General features: G+C 32.2%; 5 protein-coding genes across 9 annotated transcripts; 2 read left to right on the top strand and 3 right to left on the bottom strand.

Moving 5' to 3' along the window:
- The first annotated feature begins 227 nt into the window (after positions 1–227).
- Cda4 (chitin deacetylase Cda4) lies at positions 228–5,456 on the top strand. Its single transcript, XM_076393673.1, has 9 exons — positions 228–313; positions 3,425–3,543; positions 3,710–3,821; positions 3,898–4,025; positions 4,107–4,312; positions 4,382–4,677; positions 4,760–5,006; positions 5,081–5,272; positions 5,354–5,456. Exons 1-9 carry the CDS (start codon positions 262–264, stop codon positions 5,454–5,456), a joined length of 1,455 nt encoding a protein of 484 aa, XP_076249788.1. The 5' UTR covers positions 228–261.
- A 333-nt stretch (positions 5,457–5,789) lies between these two features.
- Nd-b14.5b (NADH dehydrogenase (ubiquinone) B14.5 B subunit) lies at positions 5,790–7,145 on the bottom strand. The gene is made up of 3 exons (XM_076375284.1): positions 6,821–7,145; positions 6,371–6,514; positions 5,790–6,269 (listed from the first exon to the last, which is right to left on the bottom strand). The coding sequence occupies exons 1-3, from the start codon at positions 6,993–6,995 to the stop codon at positions 6,220–6,222; spliced, it is 369 nt and encodes a 122-aa protein (XP_076231399.1). The 5' UTR covers positions 6,996–7,145; the 3' UTR covers positions 5,790–6,219.
- Positions 7,146–8,707: 1,562 nt separating this feature from the next.
- Positions 8,708–12,512, bottom strand: LOC143177404 (transmembrane protein 62). 2 transcript variants are annotated; one of them, XM_076375282.1, is made up of 14 exons: positions 12,330–12,512; positions 12,010–12,254; positions 11,798–11,909; positions 11,590–11,727; positions 11,184–11,510; positions 10,973–11,105; positions 10,558–10,713; positions 10,298–10,445; positions 10,052–10,174; positions 9,896–9,977; positions 9,691–9,819; positions 9,435–9,609; positions 9,134–9,358; positions 8,709–9,055 (listed from the first exon to the last, which is right to left on the bottom strand). In XM_076375282.1, the coding sequence occupies exons 2-14, from the start codon at positions 12,202–12,204 to the stop codon at positions 9,022–9,024; spliced, it is 1,977 nt and encodes a 658-aa protein (XP_076231397.1). In that variant the 5' UTR covers positions 12,205–12,254; positions 12,330–12,512; the 3' UTR covers positions 8,709–9,021. The 2 variants fall into 2 exon arrangements, with proteins under 2 accessions (XP_076231398.1, XP_076231397.1); XM_076375283.1 differs by lacking the exon at positions 12,330–12,512 and having other exon boundaries at positions 8,708–9,055; positions 12,010–12,249.
- A 695-nt stretch (positions 12,513–13,207) lies between these two features.
- On the top strand, positions 13,208–17,486 carry LOC143177068 (uncharacterized). Of its 4 annotated transcripts, none has more exons than XM_076374839.1 (8): positions 13,208–13,240; positions 14,329–14,403; positions 14,534–14,737; positions 14,862–15,026; positions 15,096–15,245; positions 15,319–15,418; positions 15,490–15,738; positions 15,808–17,486. In XM_076374839.1, exons 2-8 carry the CDS (start codon positions 14,329–14,331, stop codon positions 17,091–17,093), a joined length of 2,229 nt encoding a protein of 742 aa, XP_076230954.1. In that variant the 5' UTR covers positions 13,208–13,240; the 3' UTR covers positions 17,094–17,486. The 4 variants fall into 4 exon arrangements, with proteins under 4 accessions (XP_076230954.1, XP_076230956.1, XP_076230955.1 ...); XM_076374841.1 differs by lacking the exon at positions 13,208–13,240 and adding an exon at positions 13,247–13,399 and having other exon boundaries at positions 15,490–15,558; XM_076374840.1 differs by lacking the exon at positions 13,208–13,240 and adding an exon at positions 13,247–13,399 and having other exon boundaries at positions 15,826–17,486.
- A 1,661-nt stretch (positions 17,487–19,147) lies between these two features.
- Positions 19,148–24,453, bottom strand: LOC143177361 (cilia- and flagella-associated protein 70). The gene is made up of 20 exons (XM_076375235.1): positions 24,376–24,453; positions 24,113–24,308; positions 23,759–23,917; positions 23,385–23,632; positions 23,081–23,257; positions 22,913–23,013; positions 22,486–22,616; positions 22,262–22,410; positions 22,054–22,202; positions 21,814–21,937; positions 21,362–21,505; positions 21,114–21,296; positions 20,921–21,054; positions 20,694–20,842; positions 20,330–20,490; positions 20,096–20,242; positions 19,874–20,004; positions 19,656–19,776; positions 19,432–19,580; positions 19,148–19,310 (listed from the first exon to the last, which is right to left on the bottom strand). Exons 1-20 carry the CDS (start codon positions 24,451–24,453, stop codon positions 19,148–19,150), a joined length of 2,994 nt encoding a protein of 997 aa, XP_076231350.1.
- Positions 24,454–24,517: the final 64 nt, after the last annotated feature.

Raw genomic sequence — 24,517 nt, 5'->3', positions numbered from 1 at the left:
AAAGTGGTCAGCCAATGAGCTAAGAACGGTTCCTACCGTCCGGTTCCCAACTCCCGGGTAACCATGGCCAGGAGTCACTGCTGGTAACCCTCCTCTGCCAGTGTGGCGAGAGTAGGTCCATTTGGTGCATCACAGATGACAAGTCTCTTGGTGTACAAGCCCGAGAACGGTAATTTGTTCTGTGCAAGAGTGTCGTGAAACAGTTCAAGGTACCAGCTAAGAAAGGACTCGACTGCGTCTTTCTGCCGCGACTGCTGAACGATGGTGCCACGGAGAAGGCTGCTCTTTCTTTGCACCGTCTTGATTGTCTCAGGTAGGATACAAGCTTCGAAATGATCTATCCGTCTGTTTGTCGTTCGATGGAAGAGAGATCGAAAGTGGAGACAGGGTTACAGAATGACTCCTCGAATCCTGATCATCGTGGAGCGATCGTTACAGAGAAATTCCATATCGTATTGCTCTCGTTTGGAGAAGGAAACTGGATGCAGGACATTTTTAAGATGTAATAGTTTGGAACTTGTTTCCTGATGAAAGAGAGATCGAGAATTTTTTTTATGCTTTTCTATCGGGAAGCTCAATTTTTCTTTCATTTTTATATTTTTGTCGCTTAGGAATTATTTTTCTGTTTCCGCGTGGAAACAATTCTTGGGTAAAGGAATTATTGAGCTGTCATAGAACAGAATTGCTAGAAATGTGGCTGCTGGAAATGAAGGAACGACCTTCTACAACCATTCTCCTTTCGATATTCTAATTCGGAATTCTTCTGTATAGTACACACTTGATATATCGTTTTGCAAAATTGTCACCAAACACCAGAAATATTAATAACGATAACTTAATTAATACGAATCTACAAAATTACGTATAATAAAATAAAACAAGCTTTGCATAAAATTAACGAGTAAATTAAATATTCCAAATATTCTTGAGATAATCTTTAAAAGAAAGCTACCAAAATAGCTAAAATTCTATCAAGAGTACATAAATTATCGTAAGAGCACATATTGACGAAGGCATTGACTCTCTTTCGATAAATAATGATTTCTATGAGACTTCGAAAGTTCGTCGAGCGCTGAGAACGAGTCATCTCTTAAATAATGTTGACACGGATAAGAGGGAAGACATGGAGGAAGTTGGAGGAAGTTAACGACCGACGCAACGAAGCGTCGTTAAATTAGGTACCTCACGGTTTCACTTGTGTTTACATAAGTTTTCTTCGTTCGTTTACGTGCACATACATGGACTATAGACTCACACGAGCCTGAATTCAGGGTAAAAGCGTGTGCGTGTCAGGTACACGGTCGAGTCGATGGAAATGTTGCACCTGAACGATTTACCACAACGTCATTGCCAGAGCAGTACCTTCACTTTCCACTTTACTGCTGAGCCGATCTTTTTGGCATTCATACGCGTTAAGCTTGGTTTATCACTGGTAACAGCCAGAATTTCTATTGGAATGTAATTAAATATTGTTATTGACCTTTCAGAGTTAGCATATACAACTACACTATTTACACACTATTGTTTCTAGTCTTGAAAGTATTTCTGTTTCATTCGAAATGATCTTGTGAATTGTTATTGGTGATTAACATATTTTTAATAGACTATTACCTTGATATTTATTTATTGTTGGATCAGGAATGGGCAAACGTTTTATGGAAAGGACATTTTTAAGTTCTGCGGACCAGGAGCTATGACTGAAATTATGATATATTACAGATGTTATAAGTACTTAGAATATAAGCAGTTTCTTCAAAAATCCTTTATTGATGAGATTAAAGTATATTTAGACTGTAACTATTTGTAATACCTGTTTAAATACCAAAGATATGAATAGAATTCTTTTTTTCCGTAGATTTTCCTTGATATATTCGAATTATGACTGAAAATGTGTTTAAATATTGTTATTAATGTATAATTGTATTACATATCCGAAAAAGCAAATGAATTTGATGAAATACAAAAAGTTGTGGTATTTTCTTTAAGGATAACGAATGCATGACACTGTTCTGAGAGAAACCACATTTCGAAAGGGTAGGGATGTGATTGCATCAGGGTTACGCCCTTTTAGTATACGTCTGGAATAAGAAATATCCCCTGTAATCACGAATTCCCCTCACAATTACCGAACACAATCGTTTTGTGAACGTCGCGACTGTAATGATGATGTAAAATCAAACTAAAGTTAATGATACTAAAGACGTTACACGCTACCAAGTTATTCTTTTGTCCACTAAAAAAGAGTTATTCATTTTTGATGGTTGAAGGAAATTCTTGCAACATTTTTTAAGATAAATGGTTTTTGCCCTTGGTTATGAAAAGGAATTCGAAAGTTGAATCGTTTTCGTTATTGAAGCCTGTTTCTGATGTTAATGACGGAAAAGAAATATTTTATAAGCATGTGGTATACTTAACGTCAAGAGAATTTTATGATTTACGAAACAAGTATCTACATACTTCAGTATTGGCGTTATAGTGGTAGTCAATGCTAATCCTTGATCTTGGCTCAAGTAATCGATACCTAACATATGGGCAACATACCCTCTAAAATCGTAGAGAAACGTGGATCTTTTTCTACTGATTATTTTTTCTACGATTCTACTTTTTTCTATGTAAACTATTTTAGAAAAGAAAATTTTCAAATACCATTACACATTAATATGAATTTTGTAAATGAGTGCTATAGTATTAGTTTTCGATTATTGTTGCACTTTCAAAGAATACCGAATTCTTTTGGATCATGTCAATCGAATGAAAATAAAACGATCGAATCTCAATGCTTACGTAGCTATAATATGTCTTCTCTAGACGTTGGAATTCTTGTTACCACGTATCTCGCTTTCTCGACCGTCCTCACTGTGGATACCTATGGAATTTCTCCCAGACATATTCTATAATCTTTGTAGCTTTCTGTATTTTTTATCTTTACTATACCTTTTTGTAGAAATAACATGTTTAATAGAATATATTCTATTATATAAGAAATAGTATAAAAATTGATATAGGTTTGGAATTTATTTATTTGCTGTGTATTTAAAGATGTATTGGGAGAAAGAATGAAATAAAATTAAAACATGAATAATAATGAATTCAGCATGCAGGAATATAAATACACGAACGGGTTAATGAATTTCGAGAAGATCCTTCAACCTTGACTTTTACCTTGAAATCTGTATATCCTAATCCTCGCATGTTCCGATCATCCTCCCTTTTTATGAATCTTATAAACTACCTATGTATAAAATACTTAGAATACTGCAGAGAATATTGATTTTATTGTCTATTAATGTTTTTTTATCAATATTAAAAAACTTACAGTTCACCAAATCTATTTCTAGTAAAAAATACTTTAATAATTCAATTAATTATAGACTGTTCCTCTACATAAAGAAAGTAGTTCATTAGCATATAATTTATTTTGTAGTTAATGCACAAAAGAATGCTAAGAAAGATGAAGAGAAGAAAGATGAGGAGTTTAGATGCCCTGAAGGTCAAGGCAATGGTAACTTTGCTGACCCAGCAACATGTAGAAGGTTTTACCAGGTAATTAATTATAGACCAAAAGTTAATTATACCTACTCAATATTAATAAGTATTTTATATTGTTCTTTATCTCACTTTGTACTGCATATTACTCCAATCATTTCTTTTTTACATAAGAACTACTTTTTCAGTCTTATATTGAAAATACTTCTTTCAATTTCAACAGTGTGTCGATGGGTATCCATATCTAAACAGATGTCCTTCTGGTTTACACTTTGACGACATTAGCAAGTTCTGCACGTTCAAAAACGAGGCTCGATGTGGACCCATTGCCACAAGTATATTTATAAAACTTATTAAGAACTGTACATTGATCTACTGATTTGGTATTAACATAAATATTTTGAATTTTAGCTCCTCCCCCAGCAACTGAACCGCCAACTGATTTGGCAGAAAGATGTGATACAGCAAATTGTCAATTACCATACTGTTTTTGCTCCAGAGATGGTACAATAATTCCTGGTGGTCTTCAACCAGACGAAGTACATACATACATGCATTCCCTTTTCTTCTCCAAAAAAATCTTTTTAATTTACCTTTCATATATTTTTTATCGATTTTAGACACCTCAAATGGTAATGATGACATTCGATGGAGCAATAAATCACAACAATTTTGATCATTATCAAAAGATTTTTAACTCTGATAGGCTAAATCCAAACAATTGTCCATTGAAGGGTACTTTTTTTATCTCCCATGAATATTGTAATTACAATATGGTGCAAAGTTTAGCACACGATGGACACGAAATTGCTACCGAGACTATATCGTGAGTATTAACTGATACTAATAGTACAGGCGCTAAGCAAAGATTATATAAATAATCGACAATTGTTAGACTGCAAAAGGGATTGGAAGACAAGGGTTACGAAGAATGGGTTGGAGAAATGATAGGAATGCGAGAGATCCTTAAATACTTCAGCAACATTTCAACTAGTGAAATTGTGGGAATGAGAGCTCCATATTTAAAACCAGGAAGAAATACCCAGTATAAAGTATTAGAAGATTTTGGATACATATATGATAGCAGCATTGGGATTTCTCCATTAAAAGTACCAATTTGGCCATATACTCTCGACTACAAAATTCCACATGAATGTAAAGCTGGCACATGTCCGACTAAATCATTTCCAGGTACACAAAAATTGTTTATAAGGAGATAAAAATATAATCGATAACAGATACTTTAAAAACGACTATCCTCGATTGGGTTTAGGTGTATGGGAATTGCCATTAAATGCACATTACGTTGAAAGCTACGAAGGAGGACATTGCCCTTACTTAGATCAATGTGTGCTTCACAATCATGACCCTGAAGAAGTTTTCGAGTGGCTGCAAGAAGATTTCAATCGATATTACGAACAGAATAGAGCACCTTACATGATGCCTTTCCATACAAATTGGTTCCAAATAAAGGAACTTGAACGAGGTTTATCGAAATTCCTTGATTGGGCGGTGACATTGTAAGCACATATTTAATCAAGCAGATGAAATAATTAAAATAGCGGGAAAAAAATTAAAATCTGTACATTTACAGGCCAGATGTATATTTTGTAACCGCTACGCAAGCACTTACATGGATGACAGATCCTAAACCGATTAAATCGTTGAATAATTTTGAAGGATGGTCATGTAAAAAGAAAGAAAATCTTCCTGGACCACCATGTAATAATCCAAATAAATGTGCTTTAGATTTTAAGCCTCCAGAATCTAATTTTACTACAACTAGGTAAATGGTTTATGATGAATGATATTTCTATGCATGATTTTACAAAGCAATTTAATATTGTACTGATAAATGTGTTTATAGGTATCTAGAAACATGCAGAGAGTGTCCCAATAGATATCCCTGGCTAGGGGACTCGAAAGGAACTGGATTATATAATGATAATTATAATCCTGAAAGGAAATGAAAAGTTTTTATAAGTGAATTAGAATAACAATTAGAAAGATCAACTGTTTCACGTTTATTGTTGTCTAAATGAATAATATGCATGAAAAACTTGAAAGTATTTGATTTGTTAGATTCGAACGTTATATTTAAAAAGAATTTGGTATATAGATCAAAATAATTGAAGAAGTTCCAAAATATATGTAAATAAAATATATAAAATTTTACCAATTTGAATAATATTATTAGAAATCAAGTATATTTATATAATATGATATTCTTCCACGAAAAATTAAAAATTTTTAAACTATGAAAACGCTCTGTTAATTCTATTTCATTTAAATTTCACATAATGCTAGTTTCATACTTTTATGTATTGTTTCTGTCTATACTAGTGACTCTGTTGTTTATTTTCTATAGATACATAATCATTTTTTGTAAAACAATTGTTACAACTGTGTATAACGTTAAACAAATCCAGCCTATGTACTGTTCAATTCCAATTTCTAAAAATTAAAATCGTTATATTCTCAGGTATAAAGTATTTAGATAAAAATGTATTGCAGATCTGAAGTAGACACATATACATACATATATACTCATACTTATGATTGTTGTACTATACATATATATAAATGAAAACTGTACAAGATTTTCTTAACATAGGAATATATAATATAAATATATAATATATTCTTATAAGATGTAGTAAGAATCTATGTTTTTTATTCTGTTGTTTACTATTACAATCGAACACTATCATTTTATAAAAAGATTATAATTACCTAACGTACAGGTTTCCATGGGTTGAATATCTCTGCATATTTTCTATTTGCTGAAATGTTAAAAGGAAATTTTACAGATGGTGAATTTAGAACACAAAAATTGACAATAATAAAATTTGACTTATCATATGATTAATTAATATTAACTTACGTGGTTCTGGGAAACGCTCTGGGTGTTTCTTAACGTAATCTAGCAATATCGCATCATTTTTCGCATAATGTTCATCAGCTTTTATTGTTATGACTCTGCCTATAGCAATACCAACCAAAGTGAACAGAATATGTCGATGGAAATCTAGTACATACAGATGTTTGGTCTTTAGTTATTCATATTTATTATAGCACTCTTAATTCATAAAACAAAAACAAATAACAGAGATTTAAAAAACAAACAATGTCATACATTAAAAAAAGAATTAATATGTTGCAAATAATTATTATCAGGAACTGTGTTTGAAGAAATTATCATTAAATTAAAATTATTTATTCGTCATGTCATAACAACTTTAGAAATTCAGCTTCTCAGATATATTATACACATTATGTAACTATGATGATTTATAGGTTAGAACTACATCTTTATGACTTGTAATTAACTTACTAGAATAAAAAGGCTTTTTTGTTATAATATTTCTATGACATGGGATGAGAAAGCCTGTGATGCCAGTCACTATTTCTGCAGTGTAATTGTTGTAAAATTGTTTTTTATAAAAGTAATTTTTTCCTTCTAGGAGATCAATTGCCCACTGGGCAGGATTTTTCTCTAAATCTGTCATATTTTCTGCGTTCCAGACTTGCAGGATTATAAAAACTGTACCTTGTTTTTAAATTACTTTTCTTATAAATTTGTAGTACAACTTTAGACAATAAAGTAAGAGCGAATCCACTTGACTGAACAGAGCGACGCAAAGGTGCTCCATCGACCACTGTCGGTTGAGTACAGAGTACGGAGCAATCGTATGTGTGCATAAACCGCGAAGACTGTTACTTATCTACGTAGAATTAATTTTTCAAATTAAATATTCAACAAGTATTCTATTTCACCTAAAAAATAACTGCAATTATCCGTGAAAAATTGATATTTTAGCCATTTTTATTTTACTTAGGCACTACTATATTTTATTTACATATAGAAAATATATTCTTAAAAAATTAAAGAACAGAATTTGAAATTGCTAACTAAAAAGGATTGAATTCAATTATTTAAATCGCATATAACATTTATTAATACTCACATATGTTATTATTCTGTATACACTCTACAGATATATTACATGTATATAGAATGTTATCACAAGCAATCAATTTAGAACATATTCTTGACTACTGTGTATTAAATATCTCAAAAATAATATTATTTTTCGTTTGTTAATGTTTTACAAAATTTATTCAATACAAATACTTGGTATCATAAGTAAATCTATCAGGGTGATTCCCATAACTGTTGCAGTAAATGCACTGAATTTTTCACACTTTTCTGAGGAAAGGAACAAATAGAAATTCAGCAACAAAGAATATGTAACATTATCTTTGTTCTAAAAGTACAAGACACTCAAATGTTACAATTACAGCTGTTGAATTTTTTATGAATTTTGGCATACCTATGGAAGAAGTTCATGATTGTTTATAATTGGGAATCACTAATTTACTGAGATCACACTTGCAGTTCTGAGATCGTGTTCAAGAATAGGTGACATTTAAATTGTGTGTAGAAAAATATAGAATAGTAATGAAATCTACATATATCTGCTAAGGAAATACTGATTTACATTTTGAAAGAGTCTCCATTTTACAATTTCACACTTCGTTTTACAAGTACCTGCTACAATCATTCAATCCAAAACCAAATTAAGTTTTAAAAAGATGATTGAATATTTTTTATAACGTAAAATCACTTGATATTTTTTTCCACTATACCGCTTTCATTCGTAATTATATTACTAATATCACAGAGTTCAAACTTAGCAAAATTAAAATCCAAATTAAATTAAATAGTAAGAAACTCAAATTTTTGGAATTTTAACAGTTACATAATATAATTTTGATAACTATCAGTAAAAAAAAATATTTTAACTTACGTTTTATATAAAATCTTATATGTTGATTTTTCAATTACTTTGTTCCACGATGAAAGTTACCAATTAAGTGTTAAACAATACACAATGATATTATAAAATATAGAAATACGCAATTTCACGTTATTAGTCTTTCTCTTACTTTCTCAATAACACTATCTCACATAGTACATCTTACAATATTATGTAAAGCTGGAAGTATTAAAATTACAGCTTGAATCGATAAATTATTTCTATAAAAGCAAATAATCAATTAATGCAATCATGTATGTATGGATTACTAAAATTAACCAATAAATGTTAATAATTATACAACAAATATAAATAATCTCCACTCCATTAATTAGTAAATTCTCTTATAACATTCTCCAAAGAAACTGATTAAATTATAAAATTAGTATCGTGTAATTACAAATAACAATTTTACTTAAGTTGTTAATATTCTTTTTTGACAATATGGAAGTAAAAGAAACGCAATATTATTTTGAAATTAGCTTTCACACAGAATCATAAAATTGATCGAAGTTAAGTTTGACACATAATGAATGAATTGCACCACATTTAATAAGTATAAACTATTAAAATTTTCTATTAACTCACTTACTATATTTTTATATTTCATTGATTCAGAAGTATTTACGTAGACAAATGAAAATTCTTTGACTACGATAAATAAATTTTAATAATTTTCTACACTTTTCTACTAAATCATCCTGTTTTATTTAAATTAAGCATGCGAGGACCATATCGTTGCCGCTGGCCTTAAAAATAAAAAGATCAAGATTATCATAAAACAAGACTGAAGCTCTTAAAGTTTGGAGTTGTTATTCATTACATACCTTAAGCATGACTGTGGCATTGAGTGTACTTGATGCCACAACATAAATGCTAAGAAAATACTCCAAGTGCGTAAAGGACACAAAGCAGTTGCCAATGTTCCATACGCTAACCAGAAGAAATATGTCATACAGGTTTGCATTATGATCAATAATGTTATCGGTAAATGTTCCCAGAGTAAAGAAATTTTGAATAACTTCTCGTGAGGCTTGTTAATATTCTGTAATCTACAAAATTATTTACAGTTACATTTCTTTTCTTATCACTTATTTGGTAGTATATAAAAATACGACTACAACTTACCGTTTATCTACTCTATGAGCTAAGATTAATATAAGTGGTAAATGGAACGAAAATAATTGGAGAAAACCATAAACATAGGTGAAGGCACCAGGTAGATAATAATTTCCAACAAACATTCCCCAAGCAAAAATTATGCCTGTATGATTATCTATTACTTCTCCAATAGCCCATGGACCTTTAAGAGTATGCAGTTAATAAAAATCATTTTAATTTCGAAGATAAAACTATGATTTTTGACTTGCAACAGATTACTTACCACAAGTTAAATATATTGCATATAATACCAATGGGTAATACAGTCGATCAACAGCGGATAATATCCACAACTTTCTAAGCCAAGAATGAAAAAATTTTATTCGGAATCTTGGTCGATGCATTCGTTTTCCTGATGGAAGATATATTTCATTACAAATTTGGAAATTTGTAGTTTTTACAAGCTTTAGTTTCAATATTTTACTTACTCTCACACAACATATGAAAAAGGCGTAGCAGAGATAATGGAACCACTAACAGGATCAATATTGTCCAAAATAGGAACTGAAACTGGATGAATGAAACATCATTATGGTTACATAGATCTATGTTTAAATACTGTATTTAAACATTGTTTTACTTACAATAGTGCTAACATTAGACATCAGAATTAGTCTAGCCAGTATTTTAAACGATAAACGAGTTCCGTCAAGAGCAAACGGTTGAAGTACTGTTGCCTCTCTGCCATCTGTATCTACAACTCGTACCTGAAAATAATTTTCTGTATTACTAATAATATGAAGTAAAAATTGAAATGTTTTTCTAAAGCTTAGTTATGGTTAGGTAAAATGTAAAATTAGATATAAAATGAAAAGTAAATTTGACTGAACTCGAATAGTGTGTATTCCTTCTCTATATTTCGTCGAATTCCAGCTTGAGGTGTAAAGAGGACCTTTAATATGATCACATTCGAACCAAGCATCATTGTCCAATTGGGCTTCAACAGTTTTTATGGGCGCTGTCGAAAATGCCAGCACTCTAAGAAATTATACAATACGTGATCATGAAAAACAGTGAACGATAAAATTACGGTGATAATTAGTTAATACTTTCACTGAAAAACATATATTTAAATGAAAAAAGGATTTACCTAATATGAGTAGACTTAATAACAGACAACAGACTTTCCTTCCTAGGCATCATGTATAAAGCATCTTTCGGATTGGTAATCAATATCACAGGCCATTCTTTATGCTTCACGTCAATAAAAGAAAACTGACCATGATCTATTGCTGCTATACGATACCTGGAAATGCACATGTAATTTTTATTACATTCATTATTAAAGTACAGAGGTATATGAAGTATTCCACTTGTTATGAACAATTGAAGTTATAATGAAATGTTAAGGAAAACAATGTACACTAATATTTTTAAAGATCACCTTAACATAATCATTTTCTTTTAATTCATTTTCATGATAAGAGAAACACTTAGTGTACATAATTAACTTGTTACTGTATTAGACAGTATTATGAGCATTATAATAGATGTGAATACTTTACATTCTGTTGTCTTTCCAATCTGCTAATTCCAGTTCAAGAAATCCTGCTTGTTGTAGCGTGTACATGTTTGGTACTGCACCACCAAGCATATGATAATGTCCACAAAGATATACCATACTTTCCTTATACTGGCCTGAAAATGTGATTTGATATAATTACAGTCTTATTTAAGCATTGTACTATTTAACAGTAATTAATATCTATTATTTACCTATGACATTTCTGATACCTGGATTGGTCTGAGATAATATGCATGATGTAGGGTAATGACCAAACCAAATGATAAAATCAGCATTATTTTCCTGAGACTTACTTATTAATTTATAAATACTATTCATTTCCTGTTCATCTAATACTCCAATAAAATTAAATGGCCTTCTTGGACCAGGTTTTAAACAAGCATCTACTGCAATAAATGTGTATAGTTCAGAGCCAATATTTATGGTATACATGTAAGACCTTGGGTGCATTTTGCCTTGAATTGAATAATTGGAATAATAATTGTTTTTTGATTCAAGACTGACCACATTAAAGTTATCTAAAAACATTTAAAATGTGATTCATGAAGCTTAAGTCTAAAAAATATAGAACTCAATTTCATTAAATATGATTCATACCATGATTGCCTCTCACATCCAACCATAAGGTTCTCTTACTGACCTCAGTGTCATCTAATACTTGCTTATAATATTGCCATTCTTCTAATATTTGTTTTGATCCCATTTTGTCTTTGGCTTTTGCATCTGTGAGATCACCTGTTGAATGAACAATAACTCGTAACAAATGCATTTGGATTACAAATAACATAAAAGAAATAAAGCTTACCGGAAGCTAGCACAACAGGAGGTTTAATTGCATCCACAGTAACGTTACAAAATTCCCTTAATTCTGTAATCCTAAATGGATCTCTGAATATACTTATGTGAATGTCGGATATCTAAAACCGTTTGATAAATAATATCAACAGTTTGAAAACTGAATCATTGATTCTACGATATGTTATCCCAGTGGATAATTTGATCCCTGACAATACGAACCTGTACAAACCAGATCAAATGGTCAAATGAGGTTCCAATATCGTAAAGCTTTGGTCGTGACCATTCTACTCTAGCCGTGTAACCGTCGTCTAACACGTGAGTATCAACATTGATCAAGTCGGCAACATTGGCTACGAATATTGATAACATAAGAACAAAAACTAAGAGCACAACAGTGGATTTCGCTATTTTCATTTCCAAAGAAGCTCCGTGAACGCTTTGCACGGCGATTCCTTCGACGTTATCTAAAAGACATGTATATTTTCAGTGAACACTCGACCTTTCAAGCCACCTGCTGTATCTGTCTCTTTGATGTTTACCGAGGGCTACGTCAGAGGTTACATTCCGTGATCTATGTGCCACTTGAAATGACAAGACGTATCAAAGTGGGAAGACAATTCGGAATCTCGTGTTTTCATAGTCGTTCCATGTTTCGCGACTGAACGGTGATTATGCATCGGTATGCACACTCTGTCGGATTCCTAATCATTGCAGAACGCCAAGACGAGATTTCTCGTGCCTTTGCGCATGACGGATCTACGCCAGTGGTGCTCATTAACCAATCTACTTAAACTAATAATTGAACACAGCTAGGAGTGTACCAATTTTCTACGTTGCCCGAGCACTGGTTTTATAGGAACCAGAGAAGTTACAGAATTTCGAATGAAACGCGCTTTTTTCGAAACTATAATTTTCAATACGATGGGCCTGGTAACTTCAGCTACATTCGATTGATCGACTTGAAATTTTGCATACAGGTCTTCCATAAAATTCTATTTTTCTTATATGATTCCTAGTTTTTTAGTTGTCAAAAAAACAAGTTCTTCTTTTGAAATAACTGTAGCTTTTCTTTAGTGTGCCACTATTAATTATTTCTAAAAATTTTGAAAATTTCCTTGGATACCAGGTAGCAACAAAGGAAGTATTTTTTAACAATTTCTGACAAAAATGAGTACTATTTTTTCTCCCAGGTAAAAGTTACAGTTTTAGGATTTCGCAAGGTCTATTTGTTATTTCACCAAAAATAACTTAGAGTAATATTAACTGGGTTTCTTACCTTATAAGTAAATTCAAATATTAAATGACCAAATAAGCTTGGGGTCTAATGGGGAATTGATACATCCCTGAGCTATCTTTCTGAAAGCAAAGTATGTGTAAACGAAGTCAATGAAAGCCACTGTTACACGGTAATTTTTCTTATCCGCACCGAGAGGGAACATCGGTGACTGTCGTGAGTGTCGTGTTGTCCTAATGTGTCTTTCTTAAGAAAAATAAGGGTAGTGTTTGATACCGTGACATATGTGGCTAATTTTTCACTGAAACATCATAACGTCCAATCGTGATGTTCTAACTTCTCCTTCCTGACAGCGTCCGTTTTCTACTAGCAATTGTACGTCTCATTTTATTCCACGATATGCTCATTATATGTATTCTAGATATCGAATAATTCGCTCCCAGAAATAGCTGCATTCTTGAGAAAGGCAAAAGTTCGAATATCCTAGTCTAACCTATATTCGTTATTACACACGTTGATCGTGTCGGTAATCGAAAACCAGTCGAAGGATAAACATTTTTCGATTAACTTATTCATTTACATAAACCAATAGACATATGTATATCTGTATCCATATATGAAAATACCGAATCATGTAGAAAAAGAATTGTAATTTTTGTAAATAGCACGCTTTGGGGACCGGATGTAGAATTACATTTTACATTTGATATTAATATACTCATATTGAAGTCAATGTAGGCTTTCGTTTCAATGCGATGTGCGGCAAATTGTGCTGTTGATTAGTCTTGTTCCCATTTGATATTTTGTTCGTTTTTAATGGTATCTTTTGTTTGTATAAGGTAGACACGATTTTCTATCGAATTTCCCTTCTTATAGAATAGAATAAATTATGCACGATTAGTTGTATTATTTATTCTAAGAATAATCGGAAGTGAAACTCCGTATGAAATGGAGCATTGAAACGTGACACAAATATCTGTTTCAATATTTAAGACGTTCCACTTATCGCAATTGATCTATTAAATTCGTAATATTCTCGTTTTGTTCGATTTTTATTTAATTTTTAATGAATTCTATGCCGAATCATTTACTTCTTATGGAACAAAAGCTTTTCTTTTTTCAAAGTGAGCGCATATTTTCATAGTGGATATTGAAGTAAAGAACAAATTTTAGAGTTATTTTAAAATTTGAGTGTTTTTATAAAAAAAAACTATGGTAGTATAAGCAAAATTTGTGAATTGCTTTTTTAGCAATCTATTTCTTTTTTTTTTATGAATTATTTATTTATTGTTTACATATTGCAGATGGCATCTAGCGCACTTGAAGCAAAAATCAATAAAATTAGGCAACAGAACGAAGAAATTAGAAGAAGATATGAGGTATAGACTTTTTAAATGTTTCTTGCAATAGCAACTTATATAATTTTATAGCAATAGCAAATCTTTACCTTGTTTTGTATAAATATGAATTACTTACTAAACTTATGTCATTAATCATTTTTATTCTCAGGAAGTGGAAGAAGATAAAAAAAATGCAGCTAAATTAAATGCTTTGGTACAAATGGTGCCATCATCGGATTGGCCAGAGAGGAAAGAACCGCCAGAGTTCTCAAATCCACCTAAAGTCAAGCAGAAACCAACCAAAGAGAAACATGAACATGTGTCTCACCCTCATCCTGTTGAAGGGAAAAAGTTTAGAGAGTCATTTGCTCAAGTATGATAGATTTTATAGTAATTCTCAAATTTATATGCATTGATTTTTAATTCTCAAATTTATATGCATTGGATCTATCTACCTATTTCGTTCTTGTAAATTAAAAAATTATACATTTTTGCAGGGAGAAGGTCCACCACCAGACCCAAAATATAATTTCCTGGCAGATTCTGAGAGAGAAGAACCAAGTGTGGAATACGCAAAAGAAAGTGCTGGAAATAGGACACACAATAAAGTAACAAGAGGCAGCTTCAGGAAGAAAACTAATGATAGAGAAATTACGATGAAGGTATACACTAGTCACATATTTCTGGATTTAAATGATTGTTTGAAATGTAAAACTTTTAATTTTATACAGAATAATAAAATACATAAAGTGAATTACAAAGATGAATCTCAACCAGGATATGATGCTTGGAGAGCAGAACGAAATCGTATCGATGAGGATCGTATTAGCAGGCAAAGAACTGCAGAAGGCAATTGGCGTCGTGAATGGGATAACGATAAAGTATGAAAATACTTTTTAACACGTACAGATTCCTGTCTCAGTATAATAGATAATAAAAAACTTCACATTACAGATTCACATTATAGATGATGCACAGAATTCTTCAAGGCCCATATTAGGAAATTTCATAAAGAAAGATTACAAAGATTCAGACAGAAGATATTATGCTAACAGTATGTTCAAATGTTATTAGGCGGTTTTGCTATTTTAAAAGTTGGAATACTAAAGTATATTTCGTTAACAGATAATGAACATGTAAATCATAGTCGAGGTGGAAGTCGTCCTCACCGTGGCACATCAAAGAATTTTTATGGTAATTATGATAACCGGTCTCACAATACATATGATCAACACAGAAATAATGCAGTAATGCCAACAAAAACTCCTTTATCTCCATCTTCTGAGGAAAGGACTGTTGTTGCAACTGATAAAAGTATTAAAGTTACAGTAAATCAGGCTAATGTAACAAAAGGTCCAATGATGAGTGTTAAAGGTATTTCTGTCTTAATCATTAACTATCAATATATTTACCGTTTTAATTTGAACAATTTGCATATTTCAGTGAACTCACCGAGCATAGCCGGAACAGGAAGAGTCGGGCCACGGCAAAGAACTCGCGTTACATATAGCCATTCAGATGCTGAAGCAATTATGTCCGAGGGAGAACCCTTCCATCGTCAAAAATCATTTGAGGATAAATCGAAGGGAACCTATTATAATAATCAAAAATCTCCTAATGTGAAGAGGTCTCACTTGCAAAAGAAGAAGGAAGGTGATCCAAAATATCCATACCATCAGAGGAAAGAGACAAAGAAAGAAGATAGTGATGTGTATTCTCACAAACATCATGAAAATGAGTTTAGATCTTATGGTACAAGGGATTCTCAAAAATTTCATTCAAATAAGTCTCCAAAGCCTATGAGAGGAAATGTGAAAGCAGCGAATGAGGATTCAAGTATGGATACCTCTGAAAAGCATGAAACTCGGGAGAATACGAACACAGATTCAACAGAAGTTGAGGATAATGCAATATCTGAACCTCTTCCATCGAATCAAGCAGAAATGCTTAATGCTGAGAATGAGGATATAATTGTGGATTCCTCTGAAAAACATGAAACTCCGGAGTTCTCAAATCCAGATACAACAAAAGTTGAGAATAATGCAATATCTGAACCTATTCCATCGAATCAAGCAGAAATGTCTAATGCTGTGGACGAGACTTCAAGTATGAATCCCTCTGAAAAATCTGAAACTGAGGAGTGCTCAAACACAGATTCAGCAAAAGTTGAGAATAATGTAATAGAAAATAATGAAATATCTGAACTTGATCCATCTGATCAAGCAGAATCATGTAATACTGAGAAAAAGGAAGTTAATACAAGTGAGATTACTAATGAAACACGACTAAAAAAAGAAGAAACTTCTTTGACTTCCCTATCAGGTCCAGAAAATTCAGAATCTACTACCAAAGAAGAGACAGATAAAAGCAGTCTCGACAAAAGTGAGTGTACACAGGAACTTGCAAATGATGCGAAGCAAGATTTGCAAGGAAGTAGTGATAAGTCTTCCGAGGTATTGGTTCCAACTGCTATTGATTCTAAAGAGGAACTTGTGCCAAATGAAAGCAATAACGTTCCTGACGATATTGATAAGTTAGAAGAAGCTCCTTTGAGCACAGATGATCAACAATCAGTGAAACAAGTTAGCGAACAGCTCGAAAATGATGACTGTGATAATATCAAAGATGAAGTAACTGAACAACGAAGTACACAAGCCACAACCAATGAGCATGTGTCTTCGTTGGAGGTTGAAACGCAATCTGTGATAGAAGTTAAGGGCTTAGGGTAGTCACGTCACTTTTCGCGATTGACAGGGCCGTATTTGCTGTTACAGTCTTCGTTCCAGAAGTAGTAACCATTGACGAAGTATATGAACTCATATACTGCGCCAATGCCTACAGCATTGCCTCTCTGTCATATCAGATCCTATGCCCTTAAGGTAGTTGTTGCTGAAATCAAATTTCTTAGGAATATCTTGCAATTTGCAGTACGTTTTTTCACGAACTGATGTTCTCACGAATATGTTCGAACTATTTATCGCACGAGAGAGACAAGTTCAGACATATTCATCAGAACATCACTTCGTCAGAAAGCGCATCCACTGTAATCACAGCCTAATACGATTGTGCGGAAACAACTACCTTAAGAATCAATCAATGTGCAGAGATGAGTCAGTAAAGGAAGATGCATCGATTACAAACAAAAAAAAAAACAAATGAAAGCAATGAATTATCCAATAAAGCTTTAGAAGCTACTGCAAATTGCAATGAAATGAATCAGGAAAATCATACAAATAAAGATGGAAGTCTAACAGAGGAGAATAAGGAAAATACTGAAGAAGCAAAAGATAGCAAGCAGGAATTGCAAAATATTGCAATAAAAAAACAGTACTGATTGAATCAGTCTGATATTGAATGGATTGAATGGATGTTACATCCATACTAATGCTCGCTTCTGTTGCAAATGTTATCTCAATATATAAATATATATATATATATACATAATTAGGAACAAATTTTATGACAACGATGAATATATCGTTATATTTCATTTCTAAATATTAGAAAATAGATTGTTGCTTTTGAGTTTTGTTATCGCTCTATAAGAGGCAAAATATAATTTAACTTGTCGATTCGTGGATAATTAAATTTCTGAAACATCATATCTAATTTTATAAATCATCTACGTGGTATTTACAAAAAATATTTTTAAAACGTCACCTGCGAAATTATTGTCGATTAGTAATAGTAATTGCGCACAATCATTGTGGTTACTTGAAAAATCCTTTGCGGTTTTAATTAATCATCTTTAAATATATTAGGAGTAATATCCTAATTTGTCCTTAAAAAATGGTATCCTCATTTGAGATTTTGCTTTTTTATTGTAAATTACTGCAAAGGATTAACGCATTAAAAATGAATTCACTACAGAGCTTTTATGTGCGTGGAAGAAAAGAGGACGATGCCACGATTCGTCTGTTTCTGATATTTTATATGAAATTCCACGACAATAGAATACTGACATTTGTTCAGATCACACTTGAATGATATTTTTATAATTGGCTATAGCGAAATTAGTGGTATATTAAAGATTGATATATCTATGTATATCTTTGAAATACCTTTGGGAAAAGAAACAAATTGATACGTTGATATTTGCAAAAGCTGTTGACTTAAAAGTAACAGTTGTGTACTAATATTCTAAATATCCTAACAATCTAAACCATATGCAATATTTATTTGATCTTAGTTGAGGAGCAATGTTACGTTACTATATAGAGTCTATATACATATACTATATTTATTTGCAAATTTGTACTAAAAAGTTATTTATTGCACGTTTTCTTTTTTAATTATATACTTTTTGTTAACTCTTTGCTTTATGTTATATTTTTTGTTTACGATACGAGGTAACAATTGGCTGAAGTATGAAAATTGCACCACCACAAATCATATTGAAGTAAAATGGAATTCATAATTTGAAAAAGGAAGTAGCAGGTCTGCGATAGTTTAGAATCTATGATAATATGTTACAAATTCGGCGTAATTTTTAAGCGAATTCAATTTTTTTGTAAACTTAGGAATTAAAAGCTCACGAAGTAGTGAAATAATTGATAATTGTGGAGGCTTTTTCGACAGAATAATCCGAATCCGTATTTAAATTTTCATATTAAGTTTCCAAAGGTGTAAAAATGTATACTTGAAAGCTAAAGTATATAAAAAGTTACATTTTTGTAGTTTTGTATTGTTAAAAGATTATTTTCTGAAATGATTTTATCTTCTTTATGTTTGTTAGTTACGTGCCATTATGAGTCTATTACGGATTTCGTATTTTGTTTTTTAGTTAGGTGCCATTACCGTTTTCGAATTGTTCCTCTGACTCTTCGCCATGATCCTCGATAAGATCATCACTTTCAGTTACAAGAACTGGTGATATGTAATCCAAAGCCTCCATCATGGTCATTATTTTCAGCCACAGTTTTCTATCTTGAAGATTATTCTGATACAAAAAATAAAAAAAAAAACAATAAAAGTTGTTAATACAGGCATTGTTGTTTATTTCTTTGATACTTATCTCTCGAAGAATGAAACCATTCAATCTAAATCTGATCCACAATATGACTTACTTTTACCATTTCTCTGTAACACTGAGAGAACTCATCGTATCTTCTCAGAGTCATGTTTAATAGACATAAGTATCCCCATATGTCTGGATTGCAATTGTCTAGTCTGTTTGCTTCCGACAAACATGTTTCTGCTTCTTGATACTCGTCCAGCTAGAATAATACAGTTACAGTAACTTCTTTGAATTAATTGACGTTTTTTAATTTATGTAAAAAATCTTTCCTTACTTCGTAGCAACTTAAACCAGCTCCAAACCATGTTACCGATGTCGGAGAACTACTGCATACATTCAGAAATAATTTTTTTGCGCGCTCAAAATTTCCAGTGTTATAATAATGATGTCCTAGTCTGTAAATCGAATTTGCATATGTTAATCGAAAGAAATTGTTATAATTAATAGCAGTAGAAATTCAAGAAGAACTTCATTTATAGCTACTGTTTTTACCTAATTTCTATTAAGTGTAAATCGATAGGTCTGTCAAAAAGCATGCGAGAGAACTCGAAACATTCTATTGCTTTCTCATTATCGCCCAATTTAAAGTAACAATGGCCCATCAGACTACTAACAGAATAATCCTAGACGGTGAAACAGGATTATGTTTTCAAAGTACCACTATACTTTATATTCAACATTGGATATTTTAGAATCTAAGGTAATAATGCAAACCATTCCATAATTGCACTTGGCTTCCTCTAAGTGAGACAAAGCATCTTCGAACCTGCCAGTCAAATAATGATCTACTGCCATGTAATACAGAAAAGGAATTGATCGATTTGAATTCAACATTTCCTGTGCTAAAGCGATCCCCGCAAGCTGAAAAGTAAAAGGCGGTAAGTATGCAGAAACAAGAATTCATTTACGAATATTACACTTCAAAGTTTATATTCAATATTGTTTTACCTCACAGAGGTGTAGTTTCAATAAAAACGTAGCTGTCATTGTGTACACATTATCTGGCAAACAGTGAACCATACTCCAACAAAGAGGCTGTTCATAAAGTATTATCTCTCGACTCTTGTCTTTTATACATTTCTCTGCTATACGGAGAGTGAGATCTATTCCTTTAATGTCAATAACAATTAATAATTTGACCATTACGTTATTTGATATGAGTAAGTAGTTCTGATCGATGCATAGGCCGACAGTGTCTGTCCAAACAAGGCCCACTTCTACTTACGCTCACTACTTTCTACTTATTACATTGAAGAGCGACGTCTGAACCATCACTGGCCAATTTTACTGACTACTAGATTTTATTATTTACCTGGATAGTATTCTGTTCGAATATAAAACAAGTGCAAAATGACCCAACCCTCGAAAAATCGTGGATGCAAGTCAGTAATAGCTCTGAAGAAAATTTCAGCATTTCTGTAATTTTTTTCTTCGAATAAGATCGCTGCATAAAGCAACAATCTGGAATGATTGAAACGTATGTGTTAATTTTTAACAAAACATATGCGTGAGTTGAATTAGAGTAAAAGTTCTACTCACGCAATTGCGTTTTTTCTATCTAACGCAATAGCTTCTAAGCAACATTGTCTAGCACGTTCAACATCGCCGATTTTTTTTAAAAAGACTGCGTACTTCCTCCAGACTTCTGAATTTTCTTTATTGGCTGCTATTACCTACAAAATTAGTTTTATTATGCATTCTTTGATGGAATAAAATAATAGTAATTATTTACTGTAGTGTAGTAGTGTCTTGCTTTCTCGAAATTTTCAAGCTCGTAAGCTTCTTCAGCATAAAAGAGCAACCTATCTGAGTCCACGGTGTGTTGTAGGTCTTCGGCATATCGACCTTCTACGATTTTATTTATTGCTACGTGCATTTGTTCGACCAAGTATGTGTACACTGATGCAATAAAACTCTAGGTGTAAAATAATAAGAAAAATATCATTGAATTCACCTTAACTTCTTTTTTAAGTGGTATACCTGAGTCTTATTCGAATCAACCAAGTTTTGAGGCATTCTGAATTTTTGATCAAGCAGCATTGTGACTTTTGCTTTCAGTGTGCTACGTAAAGCCAAGTATACTCCAGTTGTATAGAGATACTGCGTGAAACAGGTCAACTCATCCTGAAATATATTTCATTTTCGTTTTGGAGTAAGATTCAGAAAATATTTATTTTGTACATTATAATGTTTTCTTCATTTACCGATTTAGTATCGAAACAATACTTTTCATACAATTTTTCCTCGCTGTTACTATCATTGACCATTAGAAAAGGCTCAGGATTCTTCTTATTCTCATCTTGGAAATCCTGTCTTGAAAAGTTGGAATTCGCTAATTTTAATATCTAAGTCTGCATTTAGTGTTTTTAAATGTAGCTTCTTTAATACTTCTCAAGTTTCATAAAACACAAATGACTGAATTTCTTTCATACACGATAACTTTCAGTGAGAACTTCAGCCAGCTTTTGAATACAATTTGTGTACTGTTTCTCTGCCATTTCCCCAGAATAAACGTAAGGTGTTTTCTTTTCTACTATAGGAATTAGGTCCTCTATTCTGCAACAGATGATTACCTCTTGTTTATACACAATTCTAAACATTTATTTTTTAGTTGGCGCATACTGCACTGACTCATAAAAACCGAATGAATATCGATTCTGATTGGAACTCACAAACCAGTGAAGTCACTTTGAATTTTGCAGGCGATCAGGGGCTCATAGAGCTCAATCTCGATCACAACGATAGTAGGTTCTTCGTTTTTTGAAGTCACTCCTGCAGTTGGAACTTGCACTTCCCCTTCAGAGTGTGTAGACTGAGCATTCTTTGGAATAATGATGTAGAATCACTAAGTAAATTAATTTTTCTATTTCATATTTTTACCTTTGATGACCTCCCACCCTTCTTTTCTCTTTCTTTCGATTCTTTGCCTCGCGTGTCCAACTCGAAGATATTTTTCTCGAGTCCAACTTTCTCAGATATATCATTTGGGTTGAATGTGTGTAACTGTCCCACGACTCGACAATTTTTCTCTGTATATAATAGTTATTTTAGCAGAAAAGCCCCATCGATTTACCTTTTCAATATGGAAAAATAGAGCAATTTACTTCCTGGGAAGAGGAGCTCCGAGAAATCGACGTAGCATTGATACAGCTGTGGCTTCGAGGCGGACGTGGCCTTGGATTTTTGTTGAGGATCTTGCTCGGTTACCATAAATTGAAAAGGCCAGTACTTGTACCTTTCAAATAATTACTGAAGTATGTAAAAATAATTGCAACAAGAACTTAACTATTTAGAGAATTTTGTATAAAAATGAAACCCCTTCTAGTATTCTTAAGATTAATATTTTACTCATTTTCTACAATAAAAAAAAAATTGTTTTTGAATTATCAATATAAAAAAAATCGAACTCTTCATGCAATAAAATTATTGCCTTATTTCTTAAAAAATTATGATTTCTGAGTTATGTCACTATTGCAGCAAATGAGCAATTTCATCTTCAGCACTGCAACTTTTAACATAGTTTCCCTTTACCTTCTAATATGATTTTGCATCGATTCTATTCCCATTTTCCACAGAACGCATCGGTGCACAGCGTTCCATTCGATTCGTGGGGCATCGTCGCATACTTTTTTCTAAAGAAGAAACAATATTAATTCGAGAAAAAAATGTATACCATCAAATAAAGAATCTGAAAGATACCGGTAAATCAATCTGCTTCCTGAATTCATTTTTAACTCCCATATAATCACAGTCCAGTTTAAACTTCGACAACCGAGCACGATTCTTTAAGCTAGTTAAAGTCTTCCAGCGTTTCGTTCTCTCGACGTCTCGGTATTTAGTCCACATTCCATTTTCGAAAATCACGTTCTCTGGTATCTGAGGATAAATATCAGATATTAGACAAAGTGGCAAAAATTGAGAAACCATGACAGGAGTCTCTCAAAGACCAAATTGATCAACTACAGAAAGTAAAGTGACCCCTAAATAATCTAAATGAAGATACCTCAGAATTGATGTAAATCACGCTACCAACTTTGTACTCCAGATTTTCCGTGAAATTTTCTGGGATATTGTACACGCTCTCTATAGTCATATTCAGAAAATTTAAATCCGTTTCTGTCTCAAAAATTGGTGTACTATCTTGAGAAACTGTAATCGCCAACTGTGGAAGATTTTGCCATGAGATGAATGTCCCATCATAGGAAAAATTTGGTGTTTCTAATATCAGTTTTTCGGTGAAGCATCGTTCTCCTGAAAAAGAAAATGATGAATGTGTTAGAAGTAATAGAAGACAGAAGAAATTATAATTAATAAGGTCAGAAGGAGTATTATTCTTAGCATAGGAATAAAAATGAATTAAAATAAAGTTCCAAATACCTAATATGATTGGCATTACGTCAAGATTACAAATTCCCAATATTTCTGGTGCAGCAACGGAACTAGAGTTGATTGTGTATATTGATCTTTTCTTCACTTCGCTGTTTGTAGTTGAAGAACATTCTTCTTGGTCGCCTTCTGTGGTATATGTAGCTGTTACTGTAAATTTTAAGTTACAAATAAACTCCATATAGTCTAATCTAATGAATAGTTGATATTATAGATTATTTCTTCGAAGAAATTTAGAAATGAAGTTTCTTCCAAGAAATATTTTCCTTTACTAAAGGAGAGAAGTTTTCTGTTTTCTATGATGTCCAATTATATCGATTATTTCTATTATAATCTAATTTTTACTTAATACTGGAGTCGACACAATTGAACTGAGACTATTCTCGTCATCCTTAATGATTGTCAGATAAACAGCGAAATCAATATCATGCAAGGCTGCATCATCGTCACACGTTGACTTCACAAATACAGGGCTACTTTCTCCCAGAACTATACCATTGTGTTCCACTATGAACGACACACTTATGTCTTCTTTTCTTATCTGTAATTATAAATTGACTTAATATTACCTATATCTTTAAATATAACAGATTTTTTGGAGCACTTACAATATTTTGAATACTGTCTATAGATATCTCGATCTTCTTATCGCCCAGTAAAGATTGTGTCAGTAAGGAGTGCTCCATTTCGGTGAAAAAGAAAGATTTTGAAGAAAACTGAAGATCAACGTGAAAATCACTTCGATTTGAT

This window comes from Calliopsis andreniformis, chromosome 3 (genome assembly GCF_051401765.1).
Source record: "Calliopsis andreniformis isolate RMS-2024a chromosome 3, iyCalAndr_principal, whole genome shotgun sequence".
Taxonomy (NCBI): domain Eukaryota; kingdom Metazoa; phylum Arthropoda; class Insecta; order Hymenoptera; family Andrenidae; genus Calliopsis; species Calliopsis andreniformis.
The sequence above is the reverse complement of the archived record's forward strand: the minus strand, read 5'-3'. Positions and strand labels throughout refer to the sequence as shown.